This window comes from Solea solea, chromosome 1 (genome assembly GCF_958295425.1).
Source record: "Solea solea chromosome 1, fSolSol10.1, whole genome shotgun sequence".
NCBI classification, from domain to species: Eukaryota; Metazoa; Chordata; class Actinopteri; order Pleuronectiformes; family Soleidae; genus Solea; species Solea solea.
The window spans coordinates 41,585,225-41,606,340 of record NC_081134.1 but is presented as its reverse complement, the minus strand read 5'-3'; the positions used below and the strand labels follow the sequence as shown (position 1 = coordinate 41,606,340).

The window sequence follows — 21,116 nt, the reverse complement described above, 5'->3', positions numbered from 1 at the left end:
GTCTGACATGCAAAGTTGGAAGACAACAAGTTCCTCTCAGATGAAACAGCCTCCTCTAGTTGTCTCACGCTCTGTGCACATTCATACCACTGATGTGTTGATAAACACCCTACACTATTAATAAAACAAGTTAAGATAGAATTTATTGTCCCCAAGGAAAATTGTCTTGGACACAAACAGAAAATCCAAATGTCACAGAGAACACACAACCACAAGTTACCCATTTCACATAGTACAGTCGTCATGACAGTTACAATTGGGACTTTTGTCTTTGCCGCTATAATGTAATTTTATAATTTATTTTCCCACTCAGTTATTGCCTGGGTCATTAAGGAAGGCTACAACATCAATGCTGCACTGAAGGCTCATCAGCACCACCTCATGTGGAGGATCTAATAATACCATAATGGCCAATGGCTATGACATCCTTAAAGATGTTTGTTTTTTCACAGACTTTCACCAGCAATAAACAATCATTAAAAACTAATTTTGAAACATTCATTTTAGAATTATCTGTCATAATATATATGTTTATTGCTGTTTTTAAGTGAAATTCTGCCTTGCTGATGTAATTCTCCTGAATATATAGTGTTAATATTTTGTAACATTACTTTTTTTTAAGCAAATTTTGTGGTTTTCTTTTAATTTTCTAATAACATTATTTTCAGTTAGTCAATAATGAGGTTAATTTGACAGTGTCATTTTCGATGGGGGATATTTGTCATAATAATAAGTGTTTTTGGTGTTACTTCGAGAGCTCAATATGTTCTCATATAAGAGAGTTTGAGAACCACTGTCCTACACTAAAAGGAAAAATTGCACCATAATTTAAGTCACAATGAAAAGGGGAATTCAAAATATAAAATGGCATTTTGGAATTCTTTTGATTAATATTCACACAAGACTAACAATAATAACAATAAAGAATCAAATATTATAGAAAGCACCAAGGTTTTCTAAATACTCAACATTTAATTAAAGTAAGTTCATAATTAATGTTTCTTACTAATGTAATGTAACTTACTAATAAAAATAACTATAATAAAATAAATCGTATAAAAAGTAGGATTTTAATCTCTGACTACCATTCCCATATAACGAGTTTTACTGGTTTGTGAAGCCAGTAATAATTAAATAAAATAGCTTCTTGATTTTTGAAAACAAGGGTGTGTCACGTGACAGTGACCAGGCACACGCAGTTTTTTTTTTCCTCTTTCGTACGTTTGTAAACAACATGGCGGCTATTCGAGTGGCCCTGCTGGTTCACTGATAACACTGGCCGAGCTGTCACAGCTTCAGCTCTCCTGGCGAACACGTCCACTGTCGGACCGCGTCTCACCGATGACAAACTGCTCTGTTGTCCCACAAACACACAGAGCTGGACCGACGTGCCACCGAGAAGGTCGTTTGACTGTCAGAAGGTAATGTTTAAACCGTTAGCATCCTGAGCTAGCCCTTCTAAACAGACAGCGTACGGACAGAGAGAGGGGAGGTGAGCAGCTCTGCTGCTGTCTCTCTCTGTCAACACTAACCGTTTCTGCTAATGTTAACCATAAATATGCAAACAACACGTCGACTAAGATTTTGTAAACAGTGGATTTTGCAGGGCCAACATTTACAAGACGAAAGGTACATACTTTTTGCTAATATTTATATACTTACATTATATATATATACACACACATATATATGTATATATATATATATATATATGAAGAATATGTATGCTGTCATGAAAATGGTTAATAGATTGTTCAAATATGAAAATAATTTTTAGTTGTAGTAGGGATGGACACTTTTTTTGTGTCATACTGATACCGATATCACAAACTTAAGTATCTACTGATACCAATATTAGTCTGATACAGTCATTTTAGATCAGCTGTTGTGCTGAGTCATTTCTGTCCATTATTCGCCCCAGTGATTTTGACCAGTATCGGCCGTTACCAATTCCCACCCCTAAGCTGCAGCTCTACTTATTATGCTATATTTAGATAATAATAATAATAATAAACAGCATTAACTTGATACAACTTTTATATGTGCTCTACCTTGCTTCCCTCCCCCCTTTTTCTCCCCCACCTCTCCTCTGTCCTCCATTATTCCTCTCACCCCATGTGATTGAGGCAGATGGGCGCACATTTTTGAGTCTGGTTCTGTCAGAGGTTTCTTCCTGTTAAAAGGGAGTTTTTCCTCTCCACTGATTACTAATTATTGCTCATTGTGTGAACTCGTGGGTTTCTCTTTATAATATTGTAAAGGGTTCTGCCTCACTATGTAGTGTCTTGAGATAATGTATGTTGTGATTTAGCACTATACAAATAAAATGTTATTGAATTTAATGTTTATTATCATTGCATTATTATAAAAAGACTGACCTAAACAGATCTGATAACCACCTTACACTTAACAAACAAGAGTATACTGCACTTACTGTAAAATGACTGATGTGATTGAGAAATCAGTTGTTTGGTGTAAGGTCAGCATAACTTAACTTCCTGTCCTCTCAAGATGCGTAGTTGCTACGCAACTTTTACAGTCGACTTGGAGTACAGTCTTTCTGTCATTATAAACAAATCTGCTGAAATCAGTTGGTTAGAACTGACTTCAGCAGATTTGTTTATAATGACAGAAAGACTGGGGATCACACATTTAACGACTGATTTGTCAAACCAACGGAGCCAACTGAACATATAAAACTTGTGAGTGTGAGTATATGTTTACCTAATTAGTGTTTGACCACCAACAGCACAGTGTCGTATAAATTCACACCACTGTCTCGTCAGGTCTCCTTCAGTCTATGGGCTCTCAGTCCAGTTCTGGGATGTCTGGTGGCAGGAACTCCATCAGTGACAACCCAGCTGAGCAGCCTGAAGCAGGAGAACCCAACAGAAGCCGCAGGACGGCGGACAGACAGTCAGCAGCAGCAGAGGAGGACGTCGACTTAGCTGAAGTACTGGCTTATCTACTGAGGAGGTGACTTGTCCTACACTCTGACACTGACAGCACTTCACTGAATAAAACAACAAAACCAGATTTCATCCATGATGTCTCTCGCTCGCTCAATACGAGCAAACTCACACACAATCAAAGGCACCTACCTCTCTCTCTTGCTTGACCACTTGCATGAGTGCACACACACACACACACACAAAAAATACATGATAATAACAATAATAATAATTATAAAAAAAAAAAAAAAATACATGTACTATGCTTTAGTGAGAAACACAAAGTTGAGCTTATGGGCTAACTGCATTGTGTGAACTGTGGTGAATTGACAATGGTTTGAATGTAACCAACATTTGTTTATTTAACTATAATATGTAACTATCTATATGTAAGTTGATACACTTTTTGTTTTCAAAAACATGAAAATACTTAAGTGCTCATAACTGTCTGGTCAGTTTAAAAGAGTCTATTAAAATGACTTAGTAGAGGGAAAATTGTGAGTGTTTTTCTCCCAAGTGAGCACATTATTGAAACTTCACATGACATTCTCATGCTGCTAAATATGGTGGAGATTGAATTTCCTCTTTTTAGATTATTTGGAATTGGAAAACACTCCATTAGGGTTGGTCACACAAAAGCTTCAGGAAGTGGTAATGAAATGAATAAGTAGCACTTTTTCTACCCACTTAATATTTCAAGCACTTATATGATTGTTAGACTTTTGTTTCGTTTCGGGTTGTCAAACTGATGAGGAATTTGTGATGTGCAGGGGCCAGGTCAGACTGGTCCATGGCAGTGGAGCCACAGGGCTGCAGCTGGTCCAGTCATACTCTGACTCTGATGAGGACAGTGATGGAGCCTGGGAAGGTCGGCTGGGTGACCGCTACAACCCACCAGGTAACACCTCTGTCCCAGACTCTCTGGCGAGCTTACTGATTTGTTGGAGAGTAATTGATAGACATGCTTATTTGTGTGTCAGTTGTTGGAAGGTCCACCAGTTTGGTCTCACAGGATGTTTGTTGTCATACATGAACTCTATTTGTCTGCTTTTTAGTGGACACCCAGCCGGACACGCTCGAAGTGGACCAAAGTGAGATCAGAACTCAGATCCTTCTGGCCACAGCGTCATCTTCCCTGAAAGGCCGACGCAGTTTCACCAACATGCTAACAGAGGTCAGACCAGACCACTGAGACACAAACAAAACAACAGAATAACAAACTGGCAGAATTCTAGCACTAATAAATTGCAAGCTGTAGATTTGTTCTCATCGGTTTCATCCCTAGACTTTTAACAACATCATCTGCAACCCAGTGAAAAATATCTTTGTTTTGATCTCGGGCTACTGACTAATTTATCGTTTTTCCCTCAATGTTCTCTTCACATTTTAGAGGGAATTAGGCAGATGTAGAGGCTCCAGCTTCTCTCATGGGGAGTGTAGTCGTATACGCACACAGTAAGAGTTTCATATTTGAATTCACATTTTCAGAAGGTGATACAGAGACAGAATAACTTTTTTTTAAAAAAACCTGTCTCGATTAAACATTAACTTCTGTCTGTAAGCTGATATTGACCCTTGTTTTTTTTCCACAGTTATTTACCAAACTATGTGTCATGCAAGGACACATACCAGCAGAAAGCCTTCTGTGGAGTGTACAGTGAGGATGGCAACATGTTCCTCTCTGCCTGCCAAGGTAAACAACTGATCCCATACAAGATGCCAGAGAAACTCAGTCAGATCTGATCAAGAGATCTTAAGGGCCATACATACGAGTGCCACATCATTTGACTTAAAAATGTCTATTTATATGTTTTTGGTCACATTTGATAGCAAACACTCACCTTCTCATTGCGATGTTGACATTTAAAGGAGTATTTAAACCGACATATTTTATTTTCTTTTTCAGACCAAAACATCCGCCTGTACGACACCAGCAAGGGGCGTTTTAAGTTACTGCGAACAGTCAAGGCTCGAGATGTTGGCTGGAGTGTGCTCGACGTTTGCTTCACTCCTGATTCTCAACATCTTCTCTACTCCAGCTGGTCTGACTATAGTAAGACTTTGTGTCCTGTCATATATGGTGCGGTGTAATTACCCAATCATCACAGTGTTTTGTTTTTCTGGAGAGGTGGATTAGGCTGGAGGATATCCACTGAAAATGATCGAGTATGTTGCTCATCTCCATTTATTTTGTGCATTTGTAACTGAGGGTTTTTTGCACACAGGACGTGTGTGTCTTGGGTAGGATTTGACATAGATCTAAATTCCTATGCATCATCAGGGAGTTTTTATTCAAATTGTTCTGCAGAGTAGAGTAGCCCTTTAGATAGATTTTCAATTAACTACTGTTTTTGGGTTGTTGTGTTGTTCTGGAGCACCAGCATGTTAGCTGAAATCACACAGAATCAGCAGAATGTTAAACTTGTTTGGTTTCGCTGTAAACAAGCAACAACAAAAATAATGATAGGTCTTCTTTGTAATGGCAGCACAACAAGATTACACTTAATTGCACTGACTTAAAACTGTCCTGGGTTCAGTTTACTTAAAATTAAGATGAATCATTATGATTAATGTGTTAAGTATTTTAAGCTCAACACTTCAGAAAACACTAATAATTTGGTATTTGTAGTTTTCTCGCTCAATAATCATATATTATTTCTGTGTGTCTGTGTCTTCTCCACAGTTCATTTGTGCAGTATAGATGGAGACAGTGAAAACCACCAGGCCCTGGACCTCAAGTTAGTGTTTCCCTCATAGTAACTTATAACATGTCACATTCGCCCTCCCACTCTGTGTGTTCTTTTGTTCACCATAGACATCACTGCCAGTAAACTTACACACCCTTAATACACATTGTTTAAGAGGTGATATGTGCCAGCTTTTTTTGGTATGACATACCATATAATAGAGATTGTTGTTGCTATTTTTGTGTGTGTTTGTAGTCCAGATGAGAGGAGGTTCTGTGTGTTTTCCCTGACTGCATCCACAGATGGCAAAGAGATCCTGGGAGGGTGAGTACACTTCACGTTCATGTTTTTCACGGCAGTGTGGAAATCAGGACTGAAATGTGAAACTAAGCAGCTGTTTGTGTTTTCTGATGGATGTTTGTTCCAGGTGGAAGTTGAATACGTTTTGTAGCTTGCGTTTTCAATTTGAAAAAGAGACCTACCTTTTTATATAAACGCACAGGTGTTCACTTATGAGTCTTACGAGTCTTTCTGGTTCTACACTATCGATAGCAAAGTAACGGACAAAGATAAGCTGTTAGTTTAGCTGTCACCTGTGGCACTATCTTTGTTCCACATTACCAAGAATGTTTTGTACGAGCATACTTTATGTTTTCTACGCCTATAATCAGATCGCTAGATAGACACGGTGCAGGCCTTTTCCACAAACAAATTATTTCAAGAAATTGAAAAAAAAAGTGTTAGAGAAAGACCATATGAATTACTGTCTCTCCTGTTTTTTCAGTGCAAACGATGGCTGCCTTTATGTTTTTGATCTTGAGCAGAATAAACGAACATTGAAGGTGAGTATTTTTTTTTTGTTTGCGTTTTGCTTGCATTGCTGCATCATTGACTGTGCGTACTTGTTTCTGCTTGACAGCCACTTCAGTTTAACCTCATCCCATGGTCAGGCCTGCATGAGCTCACATGATATTTTACTCTGCACCCTGCCGTATGTAATGCAGTAGAAGAGAGTCCTGCTCTTTCTTTCACTCGGACTGTGCGGTTATATCCACCTCTGTCCTACTCCCACAACCACACACTGTGTAGAAGTCAATCGCTGATCTCTGCCATCTGCTTCAACATGATGTGACACCTTCGATCACCTCTGCATTACAGTGTCTGCCATTTGCTCTGAATGATTTTTCCCATCTTTTCTTTAACATCCTTGTGTATGTGGCTGGATTTAAAGGTCAAAGATGTTCTAACAAGTACTGTAACGTATATCTATTCTGTATTCTTCTGAGCCATAAAGCTCAGAAGTGAGCCACTCTGTTGCACTGGCTGCTTTCTTCCCATAAAAAAGATTATTTCAGTCTTCTAAAACACTCTTAATGATGCTTATTGTGTCTCTTCATCAGATCGATGCCCATGAGGATGATGTGAACACTGTCGCGTTCGCTGACGGCTCGTCCCAGCTGCTTTTTTCTGGCAGCGACGACGCAGTGTGCAAGGTGTGGGACAGACGGACGCTGCGGGAGGACAGACCTCAGCCTGTCGGACAGCTGGCTGGACACAGAGACGGCATTACCTTCATCCACAGCAAGGTGGGAAAGATTTGACTGAAAGTGATTAATTACACGCCCAATTTAACCCCAGTGTAGTCATTTTTAGTCCAGTACAGTGGCCTCAGCCTCAGATGCTCAGGTTTTAACAATCTGGTTCCTCCTCCTCCTCCTCGTGTTGTGACTGTGCCAGGGTGATGCTCGCTATCTGATCAGCAACTCCAAGGACCAGTGCATCAAGCTCTGGGACATCAGGAAGTTCTCACCCAAAGAGGGCTTGGCAGCGTCCCGTGTGGCTGTAACTCATCAAAACTGGGATTACCGCTGGCAGCAGGTTCCTCAGAGAGGTGAGTTAGGAGGGAGGAGAGGTCATATGGAGGGATAAGATGAAAGTCAAATAACCAAATTGACATCAGGTATATGATTACTGCATGATTTCTGCTTGGGAGTAGTCTTTATTTTTCTCCGTTTATCCATTTATTCCCTTTCAGCTCTGAAGAAACACAAGCTGACTGGCGACACATCGGTGATGACCTACCGGGGTCACGGCGTTCTCCACACCCTCATCCGCTGCCGCTTCTCACCAGAGTTCAGCACAGGGCAGAGGTTCATCTACTCTGGCTGTTCCACAGGGAAAATCATCAGTGAGTGTCACCACGTGCCTGCGTGCATGTGTGTCATTGTTACAGAGAGCAGAGTGCTGGAATATTTGATTGGCTGGTGCTCATGATGCAATGCAATGTCTGCGGTGTTCGTGCTTGTGCATCACAGCTCAATTATCTACATTGATTTTAATGTGTGTGTGTGTGTGTGTGTGTGTGTGTGTGTGTGTGTGTGTGCAGTTTATGATGTACTGACAGGCTGCGTGGTCTCCAGACTGTCTGGCCATGATGCCTGCGTGAGGGACGTCAGCTGGCACCCGTACGAGGACAACATCATGAGCAGCTCTGTGAGTAATGTCAATAATCAGCTGGAGTCACTTGCTCTCTCTCTCTCTCTCTCCCTCCCTCCCTCCCTCCCTCCCTCCCTCCCTCCCTCTGACAAGCATTCCGTTATTTTCTGTCTGAACTCCACCCCCCAAAACACATTGCTGTAAGTTAATGTAAGCGACTGTCACCATGGTTATTGCTCGTTCTTGTTCATAGAAATGACTAATTAAGACTCAGACACATTCAAATATGCACTAATTCACTCTTTGCATGATTTATATTGTGAATATGAGTCACAATGTGTGTTTGTTTGTTTTTAAAATGGATTCATCTATAAAAGCCCCTAAATCTGAGAATTCTGGAAAAGTTGTTGCTGGCTTCAGTTTATTTTGAAACCTATTTGGTATTTTACACCAAACGGGCAGAAGCAGAGACCTTCAATGGCGTTGTTACCCTCAATGCTTCATAATTGGCTTCACTAGACTAACACTAGTGAATATACTGTAAACCAAAAAAGATAGTGCTGCATTCACCTCTCGCTATTGCTTTTTTATGCTTTTTTTTAATCTCTCTGCAGCTAAGCAACCAGTCGCAAATAGATAATCTGCTTCCTGTGCTTCCTGTATGCAACGGCATTGTGTATATATGAGTGTGAAATGCATTACTTCTGGTCACTTCTGATAAAGAGCTCAAATGTTTGTTTTAGTTGAGGTCATTTTAGAGTTTTAGACCTTTAAAAAGCTGTTTTAAAAAGAAAATATGTGTGTAAGAGAGAGATTATTATATTTAACACTGGTTTAAGTTTCAGTTTTTATGTGGAAACTCCAAAATAATAGATTAAAAATGTTTTTAACTATGGTTAATGTCACAGACAGGAAACATACAGTTTAACGCCCTGTCCTTCTCCCCAATTTGTCCACAGTGGGACGGAGCGGTCCGAATGTGGGAGCACAGACAAACACATCCTTTAGACGAGGAGAGGGAGAGGGACAAAGACTGACGGCCAGAGAAAAGAGACGAGATGTCAGAGGAAGAGAGCAGTGCAAACAGAGGAAGACATTAAGCCCAGAAGGTCTGGGAGAGACTTCAATTACTATTCAAATCAATGCTGGATATTAATGATCATAATTATAAACCCAATTGTGCTCAGTTGAAAGACATAGCCTTGAGATCAGAGCACATGTAGACGGACAACGTTTTTTTGTTTTGTTTGTATCTTTTTCTTTTATTCAAAGGTTTTTATTTGGTCTGAAATTAACAAAAAAAAAAGTGCTGAAGCTAAAAAAAAGCTCAGAACTACTTAGTAATGATATGCTAGTCCATATAAGAATCAATGTTGGACATGGCAGGGAATCTGCGGATGATTGTGTACAAATGTATAGTATTTTAATGATGTGTTGTGTTCAGGGAGTGTCTTTAGATTGTTGTTGGCGTGCTGATGTGAATTTCAGGGGCTGTCATATTCACATTTAAAGATATACAAAACAAAAAGAAAGAAAACAGCCCAGTGCTTTATTTGCCAAACACTAAAGCTGTTATCGTGTAGATTTGTTGAGTTTCCCCCACTGACTTCCTCTTGCTCAGCTCTGTTTGCTGACCAGGTTTGTCCACACACTGTTAGTATAACTGTCCCGTCTCTCAATAATGTTCACGTGACGTCTCAGGTCTGAAGAAACTCCTGGCCTGAAGTAGACTTATCCTGCATCAGCACTCAACTCTGTAAATACAAGCCCTGAGCCAATAATAATAATTAAAATAAGTTAATATTGTCAGTTGTTTAGTCACAAAGACAAAAGTAAAGAACTGCAGCTGGGTGAGGATCTGTTCATGCAATTTTCAGGTGCTTCTATCAAAGCCAGAATCTCTCTCAGATTATTTTACAGTTGCAATAAATTCTTTATTTACATATTCCACAAGGAAATGGTAATAAAAATCACTTTCAAGCTTTATCTGCAAAAAAAATTGCCTCAGTTTCATAATTTGTACGGTGAAAGTAAACTTCTCATGGACATCACATGAGTTTCCTTTTTCTTCCAACTCTTAACAGACAGATCTGCTTTTATCAGGAGCAAATGGCACACAGCTGACACTTTTAGCTGCTGCGGGAACCAAAGCAAAGTCGCCTAAAGGTCGTTGTGATGACCAATGCAGTAAGTGCTCTAAAATTAGACTGAGATTCAGTGGCATGTCTGGATTCAATTACACTTATTGTTCCTGCTTAATACGGGTTTGCTTCCTACCAAAAAACCTCATGATTGGATCATTAAAGTCTCAGGCACAGGGTTTTTCATTATCTGCAAAAGGAAAACAAGGTAGTTTGTAAATGTGGAGTCATTAAGTACAGTCATCAGAATGGCATGTTACTATTATAGTGTTAAATTGTGATGCTACTTGAGATTAAAGTTAGATCTGCAGAGACAGAGTTCCGCATACATGTCCTCCAGCAGTGTTTTTCTGAGCATGAAGTTCATGCAAAGACTAAATTTATTCCATTTGAGAGCTTTAAGAGGCTCTGGCCTGAGGACTGGGGCATGCAAATAAAAGAAGTGAACATGCTGTGGATGAAATGCAGCTGTCTATGAAACCAAATGTAGACTGGCAGCAGTAAAACAAATGAATAAATCTGAGTATCCTAATGGGCTCCAGCAGCTGATGTGAAGAATGTAGGGAATAAAGGCGAGTCAGCGAGGGAGGGAGGGAGCTTACATGTTGGACTGGTGTCAGATTGTTGTTGAGAAGAATGGGGTCAGAGCAGCAGCAGCAGCTTTAACCATGTCTCCACTTTTAGTCTGTGTTTGGGCAGAGGGAGGGGCTGCAGAGGGGAAAGGAGCAGATGGGTTGTATTTTTATAAAACATGTGCTCGTCCTGCACGTCTGACAGTGATAAAGAAGGAACGTCCCACACAGGAGCTGCTGTGACTTTCAGTCAAAAGACAGCGAGGCAGACTCAGGGACACCAAAAAAGAAATCTGTCAAAATCACCAGAGGTGTCCTTGAGAAGACAAGTGGACCAGAGGAACATGGAGCTGAAGACGGGAACGTCCTTGAATGGCCTCGCGCAGGCAGGCGTCACCTTGGAGAAGTTGCACAACGTGGCGAAGGAGTTGACACTTCCAGGGAAGTTCCTCCTCAGAGTCCTGGATGCTGCCCTGGAATCTGGAACAAACCTGCTGGCCACAGTTTTGGGAAGTCAAGTGGTTAAAGGACATTTTCACCTCATGCTGTCTGTGCTGGTGCTGTTCGGGCCTGCACTCAGTCTCTGGGTGTCAAAGTTCAGCATCTTTGCCAACAGCCACCATTACCTGTACAGGTGAGAATCTGTGCCGACTTGTCTTTTTGGCTGTGAATGGGTGATCGTGTAGAACACTTTAGATGTGAGACGTTGATACTAAACAGAGATGAGCAGGATTTTCAGGTATAAGTGTGTCAGTCGTGTGTCCTCACAACACGAGGATACACTGTACAACATCACAACATGAATATAATCAGTTTAGATCCTTAGGTCTGACAAGATCTGTAATTTTTTTCATGTTTTTGTTTATTTACTCATTCTAGAGTTGTTTCAGCTGTGCGTCATCTGTGAAATTGTGTTCTGCAATATTTGACCATATTTCTGCTATTTAGGGGGAGTTTATCAATGGTCACAGTGTAATCAATGCTTTACATTGTGGTGGATTCAATCCTAAGTAAAGTTGGGTGAAACTAAAACATATTTCACTTTTAGTGTGTAACTATTTATTATCATTAGACATATTAGATGTTGTTTTTTACAGGATGCATTGCGGCTGTATGTGTTTTTGTCACATATCGGGCAATCAAAACAAAAGTGTGCTTCATGCAAATCAATGTCATTTTAAAAGGCCAATGTAGAATAGAATAAACTTTTTATATGACATGGAGTTATATCACCCTCTATGCACTGAAACAATCAAATCAAACTCTAGCTCTGAGTAGGGCTTTTCATGTTTCCTGCAGTCTGAAGTCCTCTCCTATTCTCCTATTATACTCTTGAATGGGATTAAAGATTTTCACCTTGTTTCACTTTGCAACTTCACCCTTCAAGTATGGATTTTAAAGATTAAAGCTCTTGTTTGTACCCAAATGTTGAAATACACTAATTGTAAGTTGCTTTGGATAAAAGCGTCTGCTAAAAGACCTGTCATGTAATGCAATGTAAAGATTTTAATGTGTAATATTTAAGAGTTTTTATTGGCAGAAATTATATACACCACTTGTATAGGTGAGGTATAATCACAACTCATCTCTCCATCACAGGAAGTTCCTGAGATCCACCTGGGGTTGGACCTGGGTCTTCACCGCTTCCTTCATCCTCCTCCTCTCCCTCTCGGCCCGACGCTCCCTCTCTCTTTCGCTCCGCCACCTCTCACGGTTAGGGGTGGTGGGTTTGCTCTGGTGGGGGTGCCAGCGTCTCCTCACCCTGCTGGAGGATGCAACAGGGACCTGTTATGAACCCATGGCCCTCGCGCAGGGTGACGCCCAGAGCTCCGCGGGTGTACCGCTGCTGCTCCTCCACGAGGAGCAGACCAAGGCCTCCTGCCTCAGAGCCAACATGATGTGGAGGGGTTACGAAGTTTCGCAGGACGTCCTCATCCTCTGCTTGTGCTGTCTGCTGCTGGTGGAGGAACTGTCAGTCTTTGGCGCTCACATATCTAAAGCGAAGCTCCAGCAGGAATCACCGGGAGGCCCGTTGAGATTTATCTTCCTCCTGTGTGTAACTCTTCTCGCTGTGTGGATGCTCCTGCTGCTGTGTTTGCTCGCACACTTTCCAAAGTTCCCCTCCCAGCAGCTGGGGGGAGCTTTGGGCTACCTGGGGTGGAAAGGACTTTACCAGTGTTGGTACAGACTCACACCGAAATGGTGTTTTACTTGTTTGCCAGGAGACGAACTTGTATCCTCTGTGGATTCTGGCAAACTAAAGCACTAAACTCTGTGACCTGAGGACAGTGTGACCTTTAAAGCTCAAGATGTTTGAAAAAACATTCGAAAGGGCCGTTCAATTTGCAATCACTAGCACTAGACTACTTCCATTTTTACACAAAGACTTATGTGTTTAAATATGTTCATGTAAACATCCTTTTCAGCCATAGAATGTAGATTAAAATGGACAAAGTCCTACAGTTTGAAAAGTGGAGCCCAAAGAGTAGCATATGATCCAACAGTGGGCAAACTCTGCTGTTTGAGTTACAGTCTGTAGAAAAACGATCCTACTTCTCACTTGATTTATAAATTCCAACAAGGAACAGGAGTTAATGGAGGAGTTAATGGTCTCACTCATTTGTTACGGGTCTCCAACAGAACATGATGTCAGTTGTGTAAATGATGTTCCCATTTAGAGGAACATGCACATAAATAAAGCAAAGCACTTGTAATTTGACACCAGTGTGATTGACAGCTGGTATCATCCAATAGGTGCCTGGTGTCACATGACATCTGTCGATATCTGGTTGTAAAAACTGACATGACAGAGGTCAAAAGGTTTGTTTTGCGACCAGAAGACTACGTCTATTTTTATACACAGTCTATGTTTACAACACGACATCAGTCTGGTAATACAAGGATAATATGGAAGTTATTTCATTTCAGTACCTTTTTGGGAAAAATTCACTCAAGCAGGATTAACAGAATCATGTAGCTTTATTTTGTAATCTGAACCAAAACATGCATAATATGAGACGTTTTTGTGGATCCGGGTGGGTGTTTTGTTACTTGATGAGAGTGTCACACTAGACTCGCTGTATCCAGCCTGATGGCCTGTGTGTGTGGCAGTGAGCTGATATCAGCCTCAGTAGATGAGTGCTTTCCCGTCTCCTCTGGGCTTCTTAATCTTGTCATAGTTCTTGTTAATGATGTCAAACAGCACAGCCTGAGGGGGACAAAAAAAGACAAAAGAAAAGGCAGAGACAGAGGGTGAATGAGGGACAGAGAAATAAAAGACAGCGGCTGCCAGATTCAGATGCCCCTGTATAATTGTGTGAAACAGCTCCTTTCATCATCACCTGCACCGCTGCGTTCATTAACAGCATCAAACACAGCAGGACAATATCCAGAGGACGGAGACAGACAGTGATTAATGTCCAGGAGACGGAGCGCGGATCAGTTTAACACAAGCACAGCAATTAGTTTAATTACCATCCCATTAAGAAGAAATAGATTCCATGTATCCACCTCTCCTGCTGCTGGGACACAGCTGGAGTCTTTTACAGTGTGGTAGTGTTGATAGTTTGGTAGAAAACGTGAATGATTAACACAGGTGATACACAGGGTTTGATAAATGACTTTGGACACTATTTAAATCAAATCTAATTATGTTTTTGTCCATTTTCAGATGTTTCTCTGCACAAACTAGGGATCGTTCGCAAATCAAACACTCAATTTGAAACATTTCTGTTCGCAAATTGCAAAAGCTGTTATTGAGATCAGATTTATTCCCAATAAGATCATTTGCTCCCTCATCATCCTCCTCTTCCTCACATATACTTCACACACTGGTAAAGTGAAATTAGATTAACATGGAGAGAGAGATACGGTGACTCACTTTAATAGTACTTCATACTTTAATTTCGCATTATTATTTTTTGGTATTCATTTCATTTTCTTCACACTCCGGCAGAATTCACAGTTTAAAAACCATGGACGTAGACCATTAAATATATTTAAATACATCGTTAATACAACATTTTAGACAGAAACAGAAAAGACGCACAAATTGTTGGATTGAATGTACAGGGTGACTTTTTGACTTTGTTCATTTGTTATGTAACCGTCCTTTCCCCCCCCCCCCCTCTTGTGTTGAGTTGTGTTTGAGTTGACTTTCTTTCGAGTTTAAAAGGAACGAAAAAGTTCCTCCCTTCATCCTACTCCCTTTCAAACACTGACTGGTTATGATATCATTTATTTTTAGAAATGTTTCTGTTACTTTTTGTCATTTTGCTGCCTATATATTTTATTTTGTTATGTCAATATGTTGGAATAAATACTTAACTCTCTACTGTACGTCAATTAAAACAACACAGTGCATTCACGTTGGCAACAAAATCATATCTTTCAGATCCACCGCCCTGCATGTTTTAAAAGTTCCCGCTCCAACACACCTGATTCAAATGATCAGCTCGTTAACGATCAGCTCGTTAACGAGCTCTGCAGAAGCCGACCTATTTATTTGAATCAGGTGTGTTGGAGCAGGGAACCTTTAAAACATGGATGGCAGTGGGTCCCAGGACCAGGGATGAGAAACACTGCTTTAGAGTCTCGTAAGTATTAATTATTAGTTTTGTTTTTCATTCATTTATTTATTCATCTACATATTTTATTTATCTAGAGTCCTGACAATGAATAACACAGTGGGCGTGGCTTACGTATGTGTTGCGGATGTCCAGGACGATGAGGCGGAGCTCACAGTACTGATACTGGTCCAGCTCGTGGACCAGCTGCCTATAGTCTCCCTGCAACCACAAAACACACATCACAACTACTGAGTTTATGCCATAAAACATGTTTGCTGGTCAGGTCATAGTGAGGATACTGACCACGTGGGGTTGTTTGGAGGCTTTGGCCACAGCGTCACCTCTCTCACTGTAGTATCTGAGACAGGAAAAAAAGAACACAGGAGGAGTTTCTTGTTACTCATTTTGAACAATCCTCAGTTTGATTAATGTTTGTTAAAATAACATCAGGATTTCTAGGTCCAATCAGGAACACACAGTACAGTTCTGGTTACAGAGTGTTAGAGTGAGTAACATAATGTGTAACTTTTACTAAACATGCTACAATGTTATCAGCTCAGTCGGGAATTCAACTTTTCTTGTGTAAAAAGGAGACAAATGTCTCTTTTCTCAAAAGTTGAAGTTTCATCATCTTCCACAGAAGTCCCGTGGTTCTAGTAAGTAAGAGATTAACACTTAAAACCTTTTGGTTTTAAATGCACAAATAAATAGTAGTTTAGCTCTCAAATCTGAAGCCGAGCCATCAAAGTACACAGATACTGTATGAATGTGTAGTTTCAGTTTAAGTTATCTGAACGTACTAAAATGGAATGAGTGGGTGTACTGATGGAACCTCAACACCGCGTACGATTAGTATTACACACATACTGTGGCTCCAGCGTGCGTGGGTGCGTAAACAATCTTTGTGGGGACATTCTGTCCGGGCCCCACAAATGTAAAGGTCTTTTTCAGGGTTAAGACCTGGTTTAGGTTAGGCAATCAGTTGTGATGGTTACGGTTAAGGTAAGGGGTTAGGAAATGCATTAAACAAGTTTGTGTGTGTGCTTTTACTTTGAAATCTGAGTTTGGAATCCCTCGACCTTGGTGCGTGTGTTGGTCAGCAGCTCAAACACTTTCTCCTGTTGGACAAAAGCAAAGCTATTAACAAACGACCTACTCCATTTGAACCTTAAATCATAAACATATCAACATTGAAGAGTAAGGAGAACATTCAAATTATCAGCACTCGCTCACCTGCACAGCCACTCCAAAGTTGTTGCCATCTTCAATTTTAGGGATTTGGAGTTGCACCCACATTGACACCTTTAATGAAGAATGAAGAAAAAAGAACTTGTTTTTTCTGTCACAACGGTTTCCCACGTGTATCAAACTAATGTTGATATTTGGAAGACAAGCAGAACAAGAGTGTGACTGACCGTGTTGAGCTTCTCCTTCAGTGTCTGGATCTGAGGCTTGACCTCCTGCAGGAGACTCTCCACCCGCTCATTGACGCAGATGGGTCCACAGGAAGGCCCTGGAGGACAAATCATCACAAAAAACATTACTACATCTCCCTATATATGTATATTAAAAATACCAATCTATGCTGCTCCATCAGCCTGTACACCTCTCTTTGAATTAAATATCTTTAAATACAACATTTTAGATAGAATCAGAAAAGATACAAATTGGTGGATTGAATGTACAGTGTGACTTTTCAAATTCATTCATGTAACTTTTTTCTTTCTCGTGTTGTTTTGTTTCTTTTAAGCTTTGATTTGACTTTTTCCGAGTTTAAAAGAAACAAAACGTTCCTTCCTTTGTCCTCCTCCCTCTCAAACATTGACTGGTTATTATTTAATTCATTCTTATGTCATGTTGGAATAGATACTTAAAACAACACAGTGCATACACGTTGGCAACAAAATCATATCTTTCCGATCCACTGCCCTGCATGTTTTAGATGTTGCCCGCTCCAACACACCTGATTCAAATGATCAGCTCGTCCAGGAGCTCTGCAGAAGCCTGATAACGGCCTATTTATTTGAATCAGGTGGGTTGGAGCACTAAACTTTCAAAACATGCAGGGCAGTGGATCCCAGGACCAGGGTTGAGGAACAATTGTGATTATTAATTACGCAAGCCTTCGACAAACCTAAACCATGAGAATATCCTTATTATAGTTTGTATTGTGCTGTAATTACACGTTTGTGCTGATGCCATTTCCACCTGACCATAACTGCCATTTCAGTAACTTAACACTCACAGTTTTTCTTCTTTTATCTTAAAGAAAATGCAACATAGGCTGGAAATTAAAACATGGATACAAAAAAATCTCTTAAGGGAAAATTAGCCTATTTCCAACCTGGTTAATAATATCATTAAACATTTTCCTGAGGAGTTAATGGTCTCTCTCGCTAGTTTCAGCTATTCTTCAACAGAACATGATGATCTATTTCGTAAATATGTTGCTACTGAAAGGAAAACAGATGATAAAGGACAGCATATATAAGTGAACGTCTTACCAAAGAGTGAGCACAGAGGCTTCAAAAGAGTTGGACTGATACTGAGACATATTCTCAGATTGTATTACTGCACACCAATCGGTGCTGCACATTCTCTTTAAAGTTGAAATGATCACAATAACCAGAAAACTGTGACCTTCAGCAGGGAGGAGAAGGTTGACCACGGGATTGTCACATAAATACCTTATTAGATACAAATTACTCATTTGAATTTTCACTGGTCGCCATCATTGCCATCTTCCCACTCACCTGACTCCTCGTCTTCTTTATCGCTGTCCTTGTCCTTGTCCTTCTTCCCCTCCTTCGCCTCTTTCTGCAACAGAACAACAAGAGGAACCGGGTCAGAGATTTTACATTTTACGACAAGCGTTGTGTTCTGTGGCTAAATGAAATGTCAGATGTTACATTTTTCTTGGCTTTTCTTGCTTTTATATCACAAATACACATTTTCCTCTCAGTAAAACCCCAAGCTCAGAGGAAATCATTTTGTGTTCAAGGCCTGCAGAACACATCACCGTTTTACACGGAGCATTTGTGTCAGCACAAAGACTGAGATGTCAGTTCAAATTCCTTTTAAAGAGCACTCAAAATAACAGGCTCCCTCACTGACCTTAGGAATTGCTCAGTGATTGTTTGTCATAGAAAAACATAATTGTTTTGTGCTGATATATTAGGATAACTTGCAGTTAAGATGTTTTAAGTAGTGCTGCTGAAGAAATTCAAGTTATGAAACATGTTATGTTTATATAATCCATAGATTGAGATTCCAGTTAAATGTGCTTTTAAAACCCCTCAGTGCTTCCTCAACAAGCACATTATCACCAGTTTATTATCATTATGTTCAGTTATTTCAGACTACAGTGAGACTAACCTCCTCTTTCTTTTTGCGCTTGGCCTCCTCTTTCACCGGGTCAGGGATCGGGATGTCCAGTGGTGCTTTCAGGGACGCCAGGTCATCACAACTGGAAAAGGTCTAACAGCAAACAGATGTTTCTAAATGCTCAGTCTGTTACATACAGTAGACAACTTCAGTGTGCTACTTGTTTGGTTCACGATTTACACATTATTTTGATATGGATGGCAGATAGAACATATTGTAGCACCATAAGAGAAGGCCCAAGTGAGAAACCTATTAACTAGCTGTTGGAAACAGAGACACGAAATTATAACACTATTTAAGTCACGATACAAGATTATCACGATATTGCAAAATACTGAGTATTTGCAAAGTCATATATTGCGATATACTTACACAACAGCTCTACTGAGAGTGAGCATTAGGCACCATCTAGTGTACTGAAAGGGGAACGGATTTTTTTTATGCTACGCCACAAAAAGTTTTACATTTATTTGCAACATAAGTTTTTTTAATGTAACTGAAAGTATTCCAAATATAACAGGAACAGAAAGAATGTTCTTTTTTTTGTCAGTTGAGGCGTCTACACGATGCCTTTAACCCTTCAAGACACATGAGTTTGCTGCAAACGTGACAAATTAATACCTTCAGCATCATCTGCAGCTCTTCAATCTTGTGAGGGAAAAACTTTGAAACCAGCTCCTCTGCCTGAGTGAAAATTAAAAACATTATTATCTGACACAAGTCCCATCAACATGAAAGGATTGATTCTATGAAAACTATATATTTCTCCAGGTCCAGTGTGTAAGAATGAGTGACTTTTAAAGGAGAGACAGCAGATCGTAACAAACTGAGGACTCCTCAGGTCACCCCTCCCTTTCCCAAGTGTGTCAGGGAACTATGGTGGCCTTCAAGTGCAAGATGGTGGCCTCCATTAAGCAAAGCCCTTATCTTAAGCACATATAAAAGGAAAGTCTAAAGCTACAATAGCCGAACAATATTTAAACTAGAATTATTTGTACTGATAGTTTATCATATTTATTCCAATAACCCTTCCTAAATGTTACACACTGGACCTTTAAGTGCTGCTCACTGACCTCTTTGGTGAGTCTCAGGGAGAAGTCGTCCACCTGTAAACGGTAAATCATTTAATTTCCACCAGTTAGAAAACACAAATGTTAGAAAAGTGAAAACTGCTGCTGCTGATGTCTGTACCAAACACACCAACGGCTGCTCACCTGTTTCTTCGACTCGAGGCGAATATCCAGAGCAGCCATGTCGATAAACAGTCAGTAAAACTGAGAGAAAGTTTATAAACTCGCTGTGATTACAAGTCAGCGGTGAGCAGGGATATCGAGGATCGTTTTTATCGTCTTTATTTGACACCGACACACGACACGAAGAATTACTCAGCAACAAAAGCGAAAATGAAAGCACAGTTCCGTACTTTCCCGTCCAAAAAAAATATGTCGTGTTGCATTGTGGGATATGTAGTTTTATTTTCCATTTCCTATAACCAACACCTCTGATAATAAACACAACAGGCAGTCTCACATGAATATGAAAGTGTAGAGTCACAGTATTGTTTCATGAAATGTGGATTTTAAAATTGTGCCTTTATTGTATAACGTATACAGATTTTACAATGGGCATTTCACACATGTGACAATAATGTTACATGAGCATATAGGTGACATTCAAATGTAGATTATTAATATAATAATTTCGTTTATATGCACATTTTAAACCATACAACACCACACAACAACACACCCATGATAAATAGATGGATGGGTCATATGAAACAGCTTCTTCTGTCATTTCTGACTGTGTCCACCAGGTGCTGCTGTTGTTGCAGTTGAGGCAAAGCAAACTTCCCGGTGTCAAATTACAGGATTATGATAGAGTATACTTATGTTGCGTGTGTGTGCGGTTAATCTTCATATCATGTTTATATGACAGTATGTATCAAACAGAGATATTTTGAAATGCTGCTAAAATGGACTAAGACTTAAACTTCTGCCTAAGACTAAGACCTTTTACTCTTGATGGGCAGAAACCGAGACTGAAATGATGACACAGTCACTAACATTGCAGTCACATGCTTTCCCCACAGAGAGCTTCAGTTGTGAATTCACTCCTTCATCTTCAGATTACTTTGGGTATTGCCACATTCTCATCCGTCTCCCATATTCAGCAAGAGTTGTTGTGCTTTATTGTTTGTTATTTTAAAGTAATATGCAAATCTTTGTTACTGTTGTTACTCTTTGTAACAGTAAGCATAAACTTATGGTGGATCAGCGGTAGAGCATGTCGTCTTTCAAATTGAAGGTCCGGCTCCAGCTAGTCTACATGCCAATGTGTTCTTGGGCAAGACACATTAACCCCACGTTGCTCCTGA

At 40.1% G+C, this 21,116-nt stretch overlaps 3 protein-coding genes across 3 annotated transcripts; 2 read left to right on the top strand and 1 right to left on the bottom strand.

The window, feature by feature from the left end:
- Positions 1-1,214: 1,214 nt before the first annotated feature.
- Positions 1,215-10,060, top strand: dcaf11 (ddb1 and cul4 associated factor 11). The gene is made up of 15 exons (XM_058632036.1): positions 1,215-1,421; positions 2,787-2,976; positions 3,722-3,849; positions 4,007-4,125; positions 4,342-4,406; positions 4,544-4,644; positions 4,858-5,004; positions 5,635-5,689; positions 5,894-5,962; positions 6,423-6,480; positions 7,039-7,224; positions 7,376-7,529; positions 7,674-7,826; positions 8,025-8,131; positions 9,034-10,060. The coding sequence occupies exons 2-15, from the start codon at positions 2,801-2,803 to the stop codon at positions 9,109-9,111; spliced, it is 1,596 nt and encodes a 531-aa protein (XP_058488019.1). The 5' UTR covers positions 1,215-1,421; positions 2,787-2,800; the 3' UTR covers positions 9,112-10,060.
- Positions 10,061-10,160: 100 nt separating this feature from the next.
- LOC131461059 (fat storage-inducing transmembrane protein 1) lies at positions 10,161-15,118 on the top strand. The gene is made up of 2 exons (XM_058632049.1): positions 10,161-11,421; positions 12,387-15,118. The coding sequence occupies exons 1-2, from the start codon at positions 10,967-10,969 to the stop codon at positions 13,054-13,056; spliced, it is 1,125 nt and encodes a 374-aa protein (XP_058488032.1). The 5' UTR covers positions 10,161-10,966; the 3' UTR covers positions 13,057-15,118.
- Positions 13,748-20,184, bottom strand: psme1 (proteasome activator subunit 1). Its single transcript, XM_058632059.1, has 11 exons — positions 19,954-20,184; positions 19,813-19,845; positions 19,361-19,423; positions 18,731-18,832; positions 18,109-18,172; positions 16,771-16,868; positions 16,589-16,657; positions 16,406-16,473; positions 15,659-15,713; positions 15,488-15,574; positions 13,748-13,995 (listed from the first exon to the last, which is right to left on the bottom strand). The coding sequence occupies exons 1-11, from the start codon at positions 19,990-19,992 to the stop codon at positions 13,915-13,917; spliced, it is 759 nt and encodes a 252-aa protein (XP_058488042.1). The 5' UTR covers positions 19,993-20,184; the 3' UTR covers positions 13,748-13,914.
- Between the last annotated feature and the right edge of the window lie 932 nt (positions 20,185-21,116).

Excerpts from the sequence above, each read along its gene's own strand:
- dcaf11 (XM_058632036.1), top strand. The coding sequence starts at position 2,801 with ATGGGCTCTCAGTCCAGTTCTGGGATGTCTGGTGGCAGGAACTCCATC. Across the intron at positions 3,850-4,006 it reads TGACCGCTACAACCCACCAG|TGGACACCCAGCCGGACACG; the intron begins GTAACACCTCTG and ends TCTGCTTTTTAG. Across the intron at positions 7,530-7,673 it reads GCAGCAGGTTCCTCAGAGAG|CTCTGAAGAAACACAAGCTG; the intron begins GTGAGTTAGGAG and ends ATTCCCTTTCAG.
- LOC131461059 (XM_058632049.1), top strand. The coding sequence starts at position 10,967 with ATGTGCTCGTCCTGCACGTCTGACAGTGATAAAGAAGGAACGTCCCAC. Across the intron at positions 11,422-12,386 it reads AGCCACCATTACCTGTACAG|GAAGTTCCTGAGATCCACCT; the intron begins GTGAGAATCTGT and ends TCTCCATCACAG.
- psme1 (XM_058632059.1), bottom strand. The coding sequence starts at position 19,992 with ATGGCTGCTCTGGATATTCGCCTCGAGTCGAAGAAACAG. Across the intron at positions 18,833-19,360 it reads AGCTGCAGATGATGCTGAAG|ACCTTTTCCAGTTGTGATGA; the intron begins GTATTAATTTGT and ends GTTTGCTGTTAG. Across the intron at positions 15,714-16,405 it reads TTCCAAACTCAGATTTCAAA|ATACTACAGTGAGAGAGGTG; the intron begins GTAAAAGCACAC and ends TTCCTGTCTCAG.